We start from the raw sequence: 18,277 nt of genomic DNA on the forward strand, positions 1-18,277 counted from the left end.
AACTAAATAGACAAAGTAACATATTAAAGATACATCTACACGACATATTATACTATTACAGCATTTACAAGTTAAAGGTATACTTATATTTGTTACATCTTGGAGGACTGCCAATGCAGAAGTTAAAGGCTTCATTACCACTGTTTTAAGTTAATACAGCATTAGTCAATCATATGCATGTAAATGGCAATTTCAAGTTCTGAAAACTACTTTCAAAGCCCTGCAGGAAAGTAAACAATTTTCCAAAAATTCAAAGCAGAAGAAATAAAAACAACGTCATTAGCATTTAATCATGTTCATGAAACAATTATTTAGATTCTAACTGTATTTCCGCCCACCCATCACAAAGGATGTACAAAACTTTCTTATGTTAAACATGGCCTGAAATCCTATTAATTGGTCAGGAACATCTCCTTGAAGCAACTGGACAAATACATGGGTGAATCCCTTATCAACTTAAGCTAAACTGAAATAAGCAACTTTCAAACTGAAATAAGAGATTCTACACAGAGTTTTAGAGCAGTTTGCCCAAGACTGTTTTAAACCAATTTACATTAAATTCGTGCAAATTTCTTATATGGACAAGCCCTTATTTTTGTCACTAGCACAAGCGGATATAACTCAATATATTTTTATACAGCTGTGTTTCAGAGTTTAACCACAACTTTTGCTAAGACCTGCAAACTTTGGTTACTTAGCAAGATAAGGGACTGACTCATTGTTTACAGTACAATAACCTATCATTTATCAATTATTGTTTCCCAAGAAAGAGAATTACTGTGCTGGGATGGACTCCACCTATTGAATACCATAAGAGCAACTGTGGACATTGTCTGTCTAATCTGATAAGGAGAGTTTTAAACAAGGTCTTGGGGGGGGGGGGTGACAAAAATCCGGCCCATGAGCATCTAGGCTTGAATAATGAAGACAAGGGAAAAGGGCTAAATTCTGGAAAAGGGACTAGAAACCATAACTGCAGTAAAGGCGCAAGAAGAAAAACAACAGGGGAAGTCTGCAAAATATCTTTGATGCCTGTATACCTGTGCAAGGAGTATGGGGAACAAGCAGGATGAAGTGGAAGTCATGATATATGAAGAAAACTATGACTTAACTGGTGTTACAGAGACTCAGTAGGACAATTCCCATGATTGGAGGACCAACAGTGAGGGATATGGCTTGTTCCAGAAGGATAGGCATGGGAATAAAGGAGAAGGCATTGCGCTGTATGTCAAGAATGTATACACTTGCTTTAAGGTCCTAGAGGAAGTGAGCGGAAGACCTACTGAGAGTATCTGGGTGAGGATAAAAAGGGAAAGGAATAGTAGTGATATTATGGTGGGCGTTTACTATAGATCACCAAATCAAGAAGAGGAAGTAGATGACATTCGTCAAGCAGGTAACATGAGCTAGTATTAATGGGAGATTTTAAACTTCCCTCATATTTGTTGGAAGACTAATACATAATATGTCCTGCAAGTTTCTAGCATGTGTAGGGGACATTCTGATTCAGAAAGTTGAGGAACCAACTAGGGTGTCGTCCATTTTGTATCTTGTTTTGATCAAAAGGGATGAATTAGTTGCAAATGCAAAGGTGGTCAGAAACTTGGGAGGAAGTGATCATAATCTGATAGAATTCAAGATCCTAAGAAAGATTTGAGAACAGCAAAACACTGGACTTCAAAAAGGCAGATTTCAACCATCTCAGAAAAATAGTAGGCATGGACCCATGAAGAGACCAATTAGGAAGAAAAGGAGTTCAAGGGGGCTGGCAGTTCCTAAAAGATGTAATACTAGAGGTCCAACATCAAGCTATTCTGATGCAGAGGAAAGATAAGAAGAGCCCCAGGAGACCAATGTGGTGACACAAGGAGCTTTTTAGCTATCTAAAAACTAAAAAGGATACATACAGGAATTGGGGCATGTGACCAAAGAAATATACATAGGAATAGCATAAGTGTGTAGGGACAAAATCAGGAAAGCCAAGGCAAAGAATGAGTTACAACTGGCAAGAAACAACAAGAAGGGTTCTACAAATACGTCAGACAACAAAAAAAGATCAGGGATGGCGTGGTCTGCTGCTCAATGGAGAAAGTAAGCAAGATGCTAAGAAGGTGGAGCTGCTCAGTGCCTACTATGCTTCAAGAAAAGGAGTACTTGTGGCACCTTAGAGACTAACCAACTTATCTGAGCATAAGCTTTTGTGAGCTACAGCTCACTTCATCGTATGCATACTTTCCACAGTATGCATCCGATGAAGTGAGCTGTAGCTCACGAAAGCTTATGCTCAGATAAATTGGTTAGTCTCTAAGGTGCCACAAGTACTCCTTTTCTTTTTGCGAATACAGACTAACACGGCTGTTACTCTGAAACCTGTTACTTTGCTTCAGTCTTCAAACAAAAAATAACATGTGACTGGATGACTAGCGAAGTTATCATCAACAATAAAGGGGAAGCAATGAAGAACAGGATAAGTAAAGAACACATCAGAGATCTTCTGACTAATATGAACGAATTCAAGGGAGCAGGGCCTGATGCTATTCATGTAAGGGTGATGAAGGAATTAGCTGAAGAAATCTCAGAGCCACTGGCAATAATATTTGCAAACTCATGGATGACAGGACTAGTCCCAGAAGACTGGAGAAGGGCTAACACAGTGCCCATCTTTTAAAAAGGTAAAAGGAGAAGCCAGGGAACTATTGACCAGTCAGCCTGACCTAGGTACCAAGGAAGCTACTAGAGCAATGTATATACTTAAAACATTCAATTTGCAAAGAGTTGGAGGATGAAAGGGTGATCACTAGCAGCCAGCATGGATTTACTAAGAACAAATCATGTCAAACGAGCTTGATTTCCTTCTTTGACAAGGTAACTGGTTTGGTGGATGGGGGAATGCAGTGGACATAATATACTTGACTTTAGCAAGACTTTTGACACAGTCCCACATGACATTCTCATAAGTAAGCTGGAGAAATTCAGGCTCGGTAGAACTACAATTAAGTGGATACATAATTGGTTAAACAACCGCAAACAAACTACTAATGGAATTATGTCAGGCTGGAAGGAGGTCTCAAGTGGGGTTTCACAGGGATGTGTTCTGGGTCCAGTGTTATTTAACATCTTTATTAATGATCTGGATGTAGGAATAGAAAGCATACTGATTAAATTTGCAGAGACACAATGCTGGAGGGTGGAGGGGAGGGAATTGCAAACACTTTAGAGGATAGAGCTAAAATTAAAAGGGATCTTGCTAAATTGGAGAACTGGGCTATAGATAACAAAACGAAATTCCACGAAGATAAATGTAAGGTGCTACATTTAGGGAAGAAAAATCAGATGCACAAATACAGAATGGGGGATAACTGGCTTGGCAGCAGCACAGCTGAGAAGGATCTGGGAATTGTGGTGGATCACAACCTCAACACAAGTCAACATTGCAATGCTGTTGCAAAAAAAGCAAATACAATTTTGGGTTGTATTAACAGAGGCATAGCATGCAAGTCACAGGAGGTGATAGTACCACTTCTACTCAGCACTGGCTAGGCCTCTACTGGAGTCCAATTTTGGTCACCGCTGTATAGAACTGGTCAGTTCATAACTCTGGTGTTCATAACTCTGAGGTTCTACTGTACTACACTTAGAAAGGAAAAAAAATCAAAGGCACAGATACAACATGGGGAAAAACTTGATAGGGAGTAGTACTGCTGAAAAGGATGTGGGGCTTTAGTAAATCACAAACTGAAAATGAGCCAACAACACGATGCAGCTGTGAAAAAGGTTAATATCTTTCTGGGGTGTATTTACAGGAGTGTTGTACTGTATGTAAGAGACAGAAGGTAAATTGCTCCACTGTAGTTGGCACTGGTGAGGCCTCAGCTGGACTACTGTGTCCATTTCTGGGCACCATACTTTGGCAAAGATGTGGATAAATTGGAGACAGTGCAGAGAAGAGCAACAAAAATGATAAAAGGTTTTGAAAACCTGACCTATGAGGAAAAGTTAAAAAAAAACACTGGGCATGGTTAGTCTTGAGAAAAGATGACCAAGTGGGGGGACCTAACAACAGTCTTATGTTAAGAGTTGTTATAAAGAGGATGGTTATCAATTGTTCTCCATGTCCACTGCAGGTAAGACAAGGAATAATGGGTATAATCTGCAGCAAGGGAGATTTAGGTTAGAAAGACCAAACTAGAAGGATAGTTAAATATTGGAATAGATTTCCAAGGGAGGCTGTGGAATCCCCATCATTGGATTACACTGGATTGGAGAACAAGTTAAACAAACACCTGTCAGGAGAGGTCTAACTAGGTATATTTAGTCCTGCCTCAGTGCAAGGAAATGGACAAGATGACCTCCAGCATTCCCTTCCAGGCCTGCATTTCTATGAACCTTGAAACTGAAGGGAATAGAGAATCAATGGGGAAGGGAGACAGAGGATCAAAGAGAAATGGGAAAGGACAAGGACTGGTGCATGGGGAAAATGAAAAATGTAGTTAGTTCTTAATTACTGAATGAAACTGAATGACTAGGTAGAGTATGTTTTCAACAATATGGCCACTCTTTGTCTTTGGGATAATTTACTACAATGTTAGTACAGGGAAACACTGCTAGGTCTGTCTCCTAGATCAAAATCTATTCTTTCTTCCACTATATCAGAAATAAAGGAACCAGACAATACTGACAAGACACAATCATACTTTATAAAACCCAAAAAACCCCAAACTTTTAAATGTAAAAATCAAACTTAAGTATTTCAAAATATTTACACTTTGTTTTAGTTTGACATTTAAAGCTGTAAAGTGTCCACAGCTACATCAAGGAACAGTTGCATAGGCTCACTGTCATGCTAAAATGAAAACAATGCATTTACAAACACAAGTAAACCATAATCCAAACAAATCAGTTTTAAAACTTGACTCAAAAAGGGATCAAAGAGGGTTTCTATTAAGGAAAGGGTGGACCTTCCTACCACGGCTTTTATTCATGTGCCTTAATAGTTGGCCTTTTTAATTAATTCTTTATTTGTCTGGGAAGGGAGCATCCTACACTGCTTCCTTAATTTACCCTCACTACCCCATAATTTTGAAGTTAAAGGAATGCTAAGGTTAAAAATCATGAGTCTGATTTTTCATGGTCTTGCTTCTTGTAGTCACTTACATCCATTGATTTTTAAGCCAGAAGGAACCACAATGATCATGTAGCCCAGTAATTCCTGCTCTGAAGGGAATTATTCTTCCCCACTATGCAAGTTAATAAAACTGAGCCCAATAAATGTGTTTTCCTAAATTTATAAGTGTTAAATTGTGTTGAACACCATACTAGTTAAAATGTGTTAGGTCTGTAAGATGATACATTTCCCCCCAATGCAGATACAGCCAAAGTGATTAGAGAACAAATTGTATTTGCACTTGACAGCACTGACCATGTATTCAGTCCACTGTCTCCTCTGTTTCTGTGAGTCTTTTGAAACAGCAACAGGAGAAGGAAAAACGTTTTGAAAAATAGAAAAATGACAGGTTTCAGAGTAGCAGCCGTGTTAGTCTGTATTCGCAAAAAGAAAAGGAGGACTTGTGGCACCCTAGAGACTAACAAATTTATTTGCGCATAAGCTTTCGTGAGCTACAGCTCACTTTATCGGATGCACCTTTTCTTTTTGAGAAAAATGACTGTAAAACCAAAACAATTTTCGGGGGAGGGGGGCACCTGTATTACCTGAAGCTACTCTAAACTCATGTTTAAACTGACTGGATATCTAGTCCCTGGTGTTCCTTTCATTCAAATATATTTAAACAAGAGACAACAGCCCATTAAAAACAAGGTGGCCACTGGTTCCATTGTGCAAAGGCTGCTTTGTGTGTGTCACGTTTTGACAATATAATGTGTCAAGCCGTTTGCACTCCCGTGTCGCACGGAGCGTCCCGCAGCGCGCCTGTTGTTCCCGTGGGAGAGCAACAGAAACTTCTGCTGCAAGCGGCACCGCCGTGGTGAACGCCAGGGCTCCCCGGAACCGGGGTTAGAACAACCTGCCGCCCTGGGCCTCTCCCCCGCGCACGCGGCGGTGCCCGGCAGCGGGGGCGCTGAAAGCGCCTCCTTACCTCAGGGCAAAGCAAGCCTCTGTAAAGCCAACTCCCATAACTCCCCCTCCTCCCCCGGGGAGCTGCACCTTTCCGCCTGCCGCCAACAGGCTCTGCCTTGCCAGGGCAGCTTCCCGCGCCCCAGCCCGGGCCGGTGCTGTGCCCTACGCTCACCTCGGCGGCGGGGATGCGGTACGCCTGGCCGATCTGCTCGTACAGCTCCCTCACGCTGGCGAAGCCCCCCACGCGGCCGGTGGGGCTGCCGTGCGCCAGCTGCGTGTGGAAGAGCAGCCGGGCCCCGGGCTGGGCAGGAGCGGGCGGCGCGGCCGCAGCCTCGCCTCCCCCGCGGGCCGCAGCCGCCTCCTCGCTCTCCACCAGCTTGGAGGTCTCCTTGGACTTGCCCTTCTTCTTGCCCCGCAGCCGCAGAGGCATGGCGCGCACCCCAGCGGCCTCCCCGCGCACCCACAGCGGCTCCCCCCGGGCTGGACTCTGCCTCGGGCGCGCCCTGAGACTGCCGGCTGGCACACGCCCATCCCCGGCCGCCAGGTGATGGCAGCCGGCGGCCAATGGCAGGCGCGCTGCTCCCTGCCCCGGGCAGCGCCCCTCCCCTGCTCAGGGACCGGAGCAGCCTGGCCCAGTGCGGCACCACGTCCCCGAGTGCGGGTTACACAGCCAGGGCCTTGCTCCTGCCAAGGGCAGCCGGAGCTGTTGAAAGGAATCCCGGCTTTAAAAGGACGTTGCAGTTGGGGGAATGAAGTTGTTAGGGCTGGGCTGTAAGGGTCGGTGCAGCAAGGGCTAGCGCAGTGATTTGCCCCACCTTTAGGACAATGGTGATCCTTCATTGCCAGAGCCAAAATACCTGTCCCCTCCTTGGCTGTATCCCCTTCACTGAGGGGTAAGTTACAACAGAACAGTTGCAGGAGAGGACACTGATGTGCAGGAAAAGCATAGATGCAAATAGGAAGACTGGAGAGTGGCTGATATGAGGAGGACTCAGAATAAGGGGGTGAAATCAGGAAAGAGAAATTGAAGACTAGATAGCATTCATAAATAAGACTTCCTGACAAAGATCTGTTATCCTATTAAAGTTTCCAAAGGGAAGTAAGGGAAAGCTTCTTTGCTTGGGACATTTAAAACGAGACTGCATCATTAAAACATAGTCAATGTACAAAAGAAAATAATCACAATTCTTCAGTGACTGAAAGATGGACCATAGCTTGTAATAATGTAGGTTTTTTCCATCCCTACATTCTGAAAAGAAGCCACAATTAAACTGTAAAGTGCATCAAGCTATTTAGCCAAGTGTCTGTGGTTCCCATTTCAAAAGCAAGATACTAAATATTGATCAAAATAGATCTGTATCCAGGATACTATAAGACAAAAAATAGCACAGAAAAGGATTCTTACCACCCCTTGTATATATAAAGTAATTCACCTGCAACTGTATGTAATGTGGCTATAATTCCTTCAAAGGTCACTAACCCTAACTTCTTAAGCAAAGCTTTAGAGGCTTCTTAATGGCACCTGTTCCTCACCAACAATGGAATTATAACCTTAAAATTATACATAATTTAAGAATACATTATCTAATATTTTTACCAAGCCCAACAGTTAACCTTCATTATTTATACAATGGGTTTGTTGAGTGCAATAAGTGTGCTAGAAAGTATTGCTTTTATACATTTCTCCAGTATAAAAAGGGTTTTTTCTTTCATTTACACTAGAAATTCAATGGAGTTTACACTGGTGTAAGGGACTCTGGTACCAAGGGTGCAAGACAGTGGAACACGTGCAACAGAATCGCACACTCCATAAGAATTCTCAGTGTAAGATAACGTTGAGAGGCAGCATTAACTTACACCAATTCCCACAGCACTCAGTAACCACCTGCCTCCCCACCCCTGAGAGAAAACCGGATGTCTGGGAAGTGGCAGCACCCATACCCAGGTGCACATAAGGAAGTGGTTACACAGGATCTCTATACAGATGACATCCAGATGTAGCAGATCTTAGAAGAGATACATATTGTTGGTGGTAAATCCTTTGCCAATTCCTTGGGGACAAACAACAATCCCTGATGGCATGCTCAGCCAGGAACTCTGTGCTGGGCTGTCCTGCAGTGGCTCAAGAATGGGCGTACCAACCTCAGGGCAGACTGTTAAGAAGCAGGGCACAAACCCCAAATTGCTTGAGAGTTCTATATACTTAGATTTCACCAACCAATTAAATGTAAACTCCTCAAGCACTAACAGCCTTAACATGGAGTCACAATCAGTCCCCTTGGGTACCCTGATCTTTCTTGCCACCCAGGTGAGCCTACATTTGATAGATGGTCCCTTACACTAAAGATCACAACAATGTTCAGGTTACTCCTAGTCCCAAATGACTGGTCACTTGTAATTTGTCTTTTGTGTGAAATCTAACACTTGTAGCCCATTCTATAATAAACTAACTAAAGAATTATTAACTAGGAAACGGAAATAAGAGTTATTTACAAGGTTTAAAGCAGGTAAACATATAATCATATAATGAGTTCCAGTCTGAAGTTTCTAAAAGTAATAGAAGCTTCTATAATAAGCAAGCTCTATATGTCCTTTAGGGCTAACCCAGGCTAAGCACTGGAGATGTTTTTCTTATACCAAGTAATCCTTGACTCCCAGAGTCAAAGCAACATCCTCCTTTGTAGGGGTTTTTATTCCCTTCTCCCATTCTGCTTTGAGCTGCAAACTCTGCTGATGGGAGAAAATCACTTGCAAGACTCATCTCCATGGGCAGGTCAGGGGTGAGTAAACAACAAAGTCTTTTGTCCTCTTTAATGTTCCAGTCTAGTCCGTCTGGTGTCAATGGGCCTTCCCTGTCAACCAGGACATAACACTTTATGCTGGAGATCAGCACTTTACACTAGTTAATGTCTCTCTCCTGTCTAATGATTTCCAGTTACAGAAGCTTACAGTGAAAACACTCAAATATTACTTTATAATATTGCATACAGATGTTGTGACATTAATGCATGTAGCAATTTACAACCATCCCATAAAGTTAAAACACATAATTCTAGTACCAGTTTTAACAATACTAACACACAGGTGAGCCAGACTTATTTCAGCTATGTATTTATCAGTGTTCAATTGAGGCATGGGCTTAGCATGAGCTGGCACCTGGTATGCCAACATCACACTCTACAACTCATAACTCATGGGGTTTCCACTCCCTTGCAGGGGAATAACCTATGTACGGGCCAATTTGTCCCTGAGCAATTTACATAATACATTTCACTGGAGATTCTGTTCAAATAAGCAGTTTAACAACCTGTACACTATCTATTCTTGAAACTTTTTATTTCAAAACTGAGTGCTCTCATTAATTTTCTAGTACTTCCCAGTAATGAAAAATACCACAAGATAAATCAAGAGCCCTATTTTGATACTTCTCTTTCCAGTCCTGACTGAGACCAGAAAGTGCAGAGGCAGACACTTCTTTTCCTTTCTTCTTTTTAATTAAAGCTGATTTTTTAAAAACAAAAAAATAGTCTGTATTCCTTTTGATTTTTTTTTTAATCTGAACCACTATGACAGTCTAAAGCTAGGGAACCTTGAAATTACATTGATTATTAAACATCCCTTTCTTTAGTTCATTTTTTAATACTTGAGATCCTATACAAGGAATGGAGTACTTGTGGCACCTTAGAGACTAACAAATATATTTGAGCATAAGCTTTCGTGAGCAGGTTCCTTCCCCACTCTGAACTCTAGGGTACAGATGTGGGGACCTGCATGAAAAACCCCCTAAGCTTATTTTTACCAGCTTAGGTTAAAACTTCCCCAAGGTACAAACTATTTTACCTTTTGCCCTTGGACTTTATTGCTGCCACCACCAAGCGTCTAAAAATATATAACAGGGAAAGAGCCTGTTTGGAAACGTCTTTCCCCCCAAAATCCTCCCAAACGCAACACCTCCTTTCCTGGGGAAGGCTGTAAAAATCCTCACCAATTTGCATAGGTGAACACAAACCCAAACCCCTGGATCTTAAGAACAATGAAAAATCAGGTTCTTAAAAGAAGAATTTTAATAGAAGAAAAAAGTAAAAGAATCACCTCTGTAAAATCAGGATGGTAAATCTCTTACAGGGTAATCAGATTCAGAACAGAGAATCCCTCTAGGCGAAACCTTAAGTTACAAAAAGACACAAAAACAGGAATATACATTCCATTCAGCACAACTTATTTTATCAGCCATTTAAACAAAACAGAATCTAACGCATATCTAACTAGATTGCTTATTAGCCCTTTACAGGAGTTCTGACGTGCAGTCTCTAAGGTGCCACAAGTACTCCTTTTTCTTTTGCAAATATAGACTAACACGACTGCTACTCTGAAACCTGTCATTATACAAGGAATGTCTAAGCACTGTATTACTACAGAATGTAGCACATTAACTAAATCCTCTTTCACTGCTCTCCTCCTTCCATTACACTAATCCTCCTTCCCTCTCCATAATTTCACATTCTCCTCCTTGTTCTGTATAAAAATACGCTTTCTATAACAAATTATAATTTAAGAGTTTGGAAAGAGGTATGCACTGAAGACAAAAGTAAATGAAATGAATCACAGTCATGATGAGTTTGCACAGAGAGATATGGTGGTTAGGTGAGAGAGAGGCAATTATTATAAAACCTTGAAAATACCGGGGGAGCAAGAAAGCAATGACCTAGAGGTGCTTGTATCAGAGCTTTGTCACAGGCAGAAGGAGGAATGTCAATACGAGGGGAATGAGTGCACCTAGTATCAAAGGAACAGTGCTCTACACATACAAAAGGATGTCAGGTAGCTGCTCTGGAACATAGTTACAACTGGCTAACACTAAGGGTATGTCTATGCTGCAATTCAAACCACACGGCTAGCCCATGCCAGCTGATTCAGGCTCACAGGGTTGGGGCTGCAAGACTCTTTAACTGTAGTGTAGACATTTGGGCTTGCGCTGGTACCTGGGCTCTAGGACTCTGCAAGGTGGGAGGGTCCTAGAGCTTGGGCTGAAGTCCGAGCTGGAACTTCTACACTGCAATTAAACAACCTTGCAGCCCCACCACCACGAGCCAAGTCAACTGGCATAGGCCAGCCACAGGTGTCTAACTGCAGTGTAGACATACACTACAAGGCCTAAGAGGAAGTATCTTTGAGGTATTTCAAAGCTCTTAGCTATCCAAGTGGCTGTTCCTTCTCACCCAGATTCACTATTAAATAATGACATTATCAGATAGTTTTGTCAGCCTTCTTTTGTAACATTACAAAAATAAGCCATTTGTGTACAAGCAAAGATTATGAAACCAGTGGGGTTTGAACATATCACTGTGAAGTGGCCTAGCCACAGAGAAGGGAAAGCAGAAAGACACTTAGTTTTCTAGATGGGTTTTCGATGTAGATAAAAGTATAAGTGTAGGTCTCCATTTTTATGGATTACTCATTATTCACTTTTGATGCAAAAAGAATTATCATTGTCCTAGATTCCAATTACCAGCAGCACAAAGAGGATTCGCTGCATTACTGGGGTGCATTAGCTACACAGCAACAGTGATTTGTTTCAAACCATGAAGGCCAAAATTATGACTTTAGAATTATGCTAATGTTTCAAGCTTATGGAAAGTAGAGTTAAAGGGGCCTTCTGTTTATTAAAATATGTTAAAAAGTGGATAGGTGAGCAATTCAGCTGTTTATGCAAAAAGAAAAGGAGTACTTGTGGCACCTTAGAGACTAACCAATTTATTTGAGCATAAGCTTATTTATTTGAGCATGCATCCGATGAAGTGAGCTGTAGTTCACAAAAGCTTATGCTCAAATAAATTGGTTAGTCTCTAAGGTGCTACAAGTACTCCTTTTCTTTTTGCGAATACAGACTAACACGGCTGCTACTCTGAAATCTGTCAGCTGTTTATGTTTCATTAATTCATGGAACATATCCAGTTGTGTCAAGAAGAACAATTTATCAACAGTATCCAGGAAATGACACAATAAGGAGTTCTGTAAGCAGAAAAATAAAATGGCAGACAAAAAAGTAGAATGGGTGGTCCCACTCACAGCTGGCACAGAGCCAATCTACGCTCTATCAAATTAGAGAAACTCAAAGTCCAACACTTCTACTTGTTGCCTACATAAAAAATTAGAAAAATAATTGATTTTAAAGGGATTACTGGAAAAATAAAGTGCTACTCAACACATGAGCAAAGCTAGCAGAAACTGGCCCCTGGGGATTTATTTTCACCTTTGCATACACTGTTGCAAATATTAAGTTGGCAAAGTTAAAGTGGAGGTGTGATGTAAATCAGATGAGATGGAGTGGAAAAGGATTAAATGGGTGTGGAGAATAATCTAGATCTTTTAACAGTTAATTTTCAGATGTTCTGATGCTTGGGTTTTTGAGTGGCATGGAATTTTTGTAAAGCAATATTTACAAAATATTAGGGTATTAGCTGGACTCCATTGGAACACACTTTTATCCTTACCTCTTATTGACTGAGGTGAGGGAGGAAGTTGTTTGTACTTTCTGAGCACCAAAAGTTTAAATCAAAGGTCAACAAAAAAGGAGCCCTGCTCTGACAAATCTTGTGAGACCTATGAAAGCAGAGCTCTGCCTTACAAGACTTTAGCAAGAATTGTGGGTGGGGAATTATACCTGGATAAAATATATCATGCAATAAAAACTTAAATAGAAAACTAAGTGCTTCTTCCCCCCCACACCCCTACCAACCTGCAGATTTTTCCCAGTCCCCAGAACACAATCTCTGGTCTCCTGCACCTCATTCACTTCTCCATCCCCATGAGTTCCCTCTCACAACATCTGCCTTTTTCCATGCTCTCCTTCACTGTGGTGATGCTATCTTTGGCCACAGCCATGCTGTCCTTGGTCACTGCCATCATCTACTGGGAAAGCTGCATTTCTTTCTCCCTCTGGGTCTTCCTCTGAGCCAGCCAGGTTTTTCGCTGTGAATGCCATAGGTTCTGAAAACTGTTTGTCCTGAATCTTCCTTTATCTCCCCCTCAGGTTGGCCAGCCTGTCAGGCATAGATAGAGGCCCTGTCCTTGATGGTCCAACTGTTACTGGTGCTGTGGCGAGAATAAGGGAAAAAAAGAAGTCGCTCATTGTTCACATCCCAGACAAGTCATGATAGCTTTCAGTATTATGTATACGTGACCTTACCTCCCTGAAACTCTTCCCATTCCTGCAGGAACTTCAGAGACAGTTGGGGTCTGTGTGTATGGAAAGTGCTGGGTGCATTTGGATTTCAGTCTACTGTATCTGCATTCATGCTGTTGGTCATGGGGGGTGATTGGAGCTATATGTTTCAGGTTTCTTTTTTCAGTTTTGTTTGTGTGGTGGAGGTGCTGCTGTGGTGTCAGAGGTGTCAGGGGGTGATAATAAGGGGCAAGGTGGGGAGCAATTCCCTCTACATTCCCTTTAGGCTGTCCTCACTCTCTTAGTTGAGCTGAGGCCGGTCACTAAGAGGCAGAAAATTCAAAAAGGCGAAGGGTAGATCGGGGAGATATGTTATTCACCAGGATGGTCCCCCCAGAAGTGCTGCAGGAGTGGACGGGACTTACAAGCTATATGGGGGGATGGGTGGCCTGCCTGAGCATCCCTATGACATGAGAAACAAAATTAAGCGGTTTTTCAGTCTTACGTTCTGCTATATATCCCCTGCAGACACAGGGAAAGTGAAGAGAAAAATAGACAGGAACTAAGCCCTGGTCTACACTAGGACTTTAGGTCGAATTTAGCAGCGTTAAATCGATTTAAACCTGCACCCGTCCACACAATGAAGCCCTTTATTTCGACTTAAAGGGCTCTTAAAATCGATTTCCTTACTCCACCCCTGACAAGTGGATTAGCGCTTAAATCGACGTTGCCGGCTCGAATTTGGGGTACTGTGGACACAATTCGATGGTATTGGCCTCCGGGAGCTATCCCAGAGTGCTCCATTATGACCGCTCTGGACAGCACTCTCAACTCAGATGCACTGGCCAGGTAGACAGGAAAAGAACCGCAAACTTTTGAATCTCATTTCCTGTTTGGCCAGCGTGGCAAGCTGCAGGTGACCATGCAGAGCTCATCAGCACAGGTGACCATGATGGAGTCCCAGAATCGCAAAAGAGCTCCAGCATGGACCGAACGGGAGGTACGGGATCTGATCGCTGTTTGGGGAGAGGAATCCGTGCTATCAGAACTCCGTTCCAGTTTTCGAAATGCCAAAACCTTTGTGAAAATCTCCCAGGGCATGAAGGACAGAGGCCATAACAGGGACCCGAAGCAGTGCCGCGTGAAACTGAAGGAGCTGAGGCAAGCCTACCAGAAAACCAGAGAGGCGAACAGCCGCTCTGGGTCAGAGCCCCAAACATGCCGCTTCTATGATGAGCTGCATGCCATTTTAGGGGGTTCAGCCACCACTACCCCAGCCGTGTTGTTTGACTCCTTCAATGGAGATGGAGGCAATACGGAAGCAGGTTTTGGGGACGAAGAAGATGATGATGAGGAAGAGGTTGTAGATAGCTCACAGCAAGCAAGCAGAGAAACCGGTTTTCCCGACATCCAGGAACTGTTTCTCACCCTAGACCTGGAGCCAGTACCCCCCGAACCCACCCAAGGCTGCCTCCTGGACCCAGCAGGTGGAGAAGGGACCTCTGGTGAGTGTACCTTTTAAAACACTATACATGGTTTAAAAGCAAGCATGTGAAAGGATTACTTTGCCCTGGCATTTGCGGTTCTCCTAGATGTAGTCTTAAAGCCTTTGCAAAAGGTTTCTGGGGAGGGCAGCCTTATTGCGTCCTTCATGGTAGGACACTTTACCACTCCAGGCCAGTAACACGTACTTGGGAATCATTGTAGAACAAAGCATTGCAGTGTATGTTTGCTGGCATTCAAACAACATCCATTCTTTATCTCTCTGTGTTATCCTCAGGAGAGTGAGATATAATTCATGGTCACCTGGTTGAAATAGAGTGCTTTTCTTCAGGGGACACTCAGAGGAGCCCATTCCTGCTGGGCTGTTTGCCTGTGGCTAAACAGAAATGTTCCCCGCTGTTAGCCACAGGGAGGGGGGAAGGTTGAGGGGGTAGTCACGCGGTGGGAGGAGGCAAAATGCGACCTTGTAACGAAAGCACATGTGCTATGTATGTAATGTTAACAGCAAGGTTTACCCTGAAAGAGTGTAGCCACTGTTTTATAAAATGTGTCTTTTTAAATACCGCTGTCCCTTTTTTTTTCTCCACCAGCTGAATGTGTTTCAATGATCACAGGATCTTCTCCTTCCCAGAGGCTAGTGAAGCTTAGAAAGAAAAAAAAAACGCACTCGCGATGAAATGTTCTCCGAGCTCATGCTGTCCTCCCACACTGACAGAGCACAGACGAATGCGTGGAGGCAAATAATGTCAGAGTGCAGGAAAGCACAAAATGACCGGGAGGAGAGGTGGCAGGCTGAAGAGAGTAAGTGGCGGGCTGAAGACAGGGCTGAAGCTCAAATGAGGCGGCAGCGTGATGAGAGGAGGCAGGATTCAATGCTGAGGCTGCTGCAGGACCAAACCAGTATGCTCCAGTGTATGGTTGAGCTGCAGCAAAGGCAGCTGGAGCACAGACTGCCACTGCAGCCCCTCTGTAACCAACCGCCCTCCTCCCCAAGTTCCATAGCCTCCACACCCAGATGCCCAAGAACGCGGTGGGGGGGCCTCCGGCCAACCAGCCACTCCACCACAGAGGATTGCCCAAAAAAAAGAAGGCTGTCATTCAATAAATTTTAAAGTTGTAAACTTTTAAAGTGCTGTGCTTAAAGTGCTGTGTGGCATTTTCCTTCCCTCCTCCACCACCCCTCCTGGGCTACCTTGGTAGTCATCCCCCTATTTGTGTGATGAATGAATAAAGAATGCATGAATGTGAAGCAACAATGACTTTATTGCCTCTGCAAGCGGTGATTGAAGGGAGGAGGGGCGGGTGGTTAGCTTACAGGGAAGTAGAGTGAACCAAGGGGCGGGGGGTTTCATCAAGGAGAAACAAACAGAACTTTCACACCGTAGCCTGGCCAGTCATGAAACTGGTTTTCAAAGCTTCTCTGATGCGTACCGCGCCCTCCTGTGCTCTTCTAACCGCCCTGGTGTCTGGCTGCGCGTAACCAGCAGCCAGGCAATTTGCCTCAACCTCCCACCCCGCCATAAACGTCTCCCCCTTACTCTCACAGATATTGTGGAGCACACAGCAAGCAGTAATAACAGTGGGAATATTGGTTTCGCTGAGGTCTAAGCGAGTCAGTAAACTGCGCCAGCGCGCCTTTAAACGTCCAAATGCACATTCTACCACCATTCTGCACTTGCTCAGCCTGTAGTTGAACAGCTCCTGGCTACTGTCCAGGCTGCCTGTGTACGGCTTCATGAGCCATGGCATTAAGGGGTAGGCTGGGTCCCCAAGGATACATATAGGCATTTCAACATCCCCAACAGTTATTTTCTGGTCTGGGAATAAAGTCCCTTCCTGCAGCTTTTGAAACAGACCAGAGTTCCTGAAGATGCGAGCATCATGCACCTTTCCCGGACATCCCACGTTGATGTTGGTGAAACGTCCCTTGTGATCCACCAGAGCTTGCAGCACTATCGAAAAGTACCCCTTGCGGTTTATGTACTCGGCGGCTTGGTGCTCCGGTGCCAAGATAGGGATATGGGTTCCGTCTATAGCCCCACCACAGTTAGGGAATCCCATTGCAGCAAAGCCATCCACTATGACCTGCACATTTCCCAGGGTCACTACCCTTGATATCAGCAGATCTTTGATTGCGTGGGCTACTTGCATCACAGCAGCCCCCACAGTAGATTTGCCCACTCCAAATTGATTCCCAACTGACCGGTAGCTGTCTGGCGTTGCAAGCTTCCACAGGGCTATTGCCACTCGCTTCTCAACTGTGAGGGCTGCTCTCATCTTGGTATTCATGCGCTTCAGGGCAGGGGAAAGCAAGTCACAAAGTTCCATGAAAGTGCCCTTACGCATGCGAAAGTTTCGCAGCCACTGGGAATCGTCCCAGACCTGCAACACTATGCGGTCCCACCAGTCTGTGCTTGTTTCCCGAGCCCAGAATCGGCATTCCACAGCATGAACCTGCCCCATTAGCACCATGATGCATGCATTGGCAGGGCCCATGCTTTCAGAGAAATCTGTGTCCATGTCCTGATCACTCACGTGACCGCGCTGACGTCGCCTCCTCGCCCGGTATCGCTTTGCCAGGTTCTGGTGCTGCATATACTGCTGGATAATGCGTGTGGTGTTTAATGTGGTCCTAATTGCCAAAGTGAGCTGAGCGGCCTCCATGCTTGCCTTGGTATGGCGTCCGCACAGAAAAAAGGCGCGGAACGATTGTCTGCCGTTGCTCTGATGGAGGGAGGGGCGACTGATGACACGGCTTACAGGGTTGGCTTCAGGGAGCTAAAATCAACAAAGGGGGTGCCTGTACATCAAGGAGTATTTCAGTCAGGACTGCACGGAGGGTTCCAATAAGAAATGGTGCACCTAAGTTATCATTCTTATTGGAACAAGGAGGTTAGCCTGGCCTCTGATTGATACATGGCTAGATTTACCTCGCTGCACCTTCTCTGTGAGTGACTGCAGTGTGATCTAGAGGAATGAGTCCCCTAGATAGGGGAGGAGGCAAATGAGTACAAAACAAATCTGGTCTATTTCTTGTTCTGACCCACTCCATCTATCTTTTACATCTTTGGCTGGCAGCAGACGGTGCAGAAGGACTGCATGCCATCCACATCTCATGGCTGCTCGGCAGAAGATGGTACAGTACGACTGCTAGCCATCTTCATCTCTTGCCTGCCTGGCAGAAGATGGTACAATACGACTGCTAGCAATCCTCATCTCTTGCCTGCCTGGCAGAAGATGGTACAGTACGACTGCTAGCAGTCCGTATCGCCTGCCCGCTCACCATAAGACGGTTCAATAGGACTGACTGCAGGACTAAAGAGAATGACCTGGTCAAGTCACTCCAAATTTAGTCCTTGCGCCCATGTCTGCCCAGGCGCTCCCAGCCGACGTGGCCAGGAGCACCTCGGACATGACGATGACGGCTACCAGTCGTACTGTACCGTCTGCTGCCACAAGGCAAGGGGTTGCTGCTACTGTGTAGCAATGCCGTACCGCGTCTGCCAGCACCCAGGAGACATAGGGTGACGGTTACC

General features: G+C 44.2%; 1 protein-coding gene across 1 annotated transcript in view; it reads right to left on the reverse strand.

Annotated features, from left to right (window-relative positions):
- Window positions 1-6,671, reverse strand: part of GIPC2 (GIPC PDZ domain containing family member 2) — a 51,114-nt gene extending 44,443 nt beyond the window's left edge. Inside the window, exon 1 of the mRNA XM_048862296.2 lies at window positions 6,246-6,671. Coding sequence (XP_048718253.1) covers window positions 6,246-6,503 — 258 coding nt within the window. The 5' untranslated portion in view covers window positions 6,504-6,671. The remainder of the gene's footprint in view (window positions 1-6,245) is intronic.
- Between the last annotated feature and the right edge of the window lie 11,606 nt (window positions 6,672-18,277).

Source organism: Caretta caretta, chromosome 8 (genome assembly GCF_965140235.1).
Source record: "Caretta caretta isolate rCarCar2 chromosome 8, rCarCar1.hap1, whole genome shotgun sequence".
Taxonomy (NCBI): Eukaryota; Metazoa; Chordata; order Testudines; family Cheloniidae; genus Caretta; species Caretta caretta.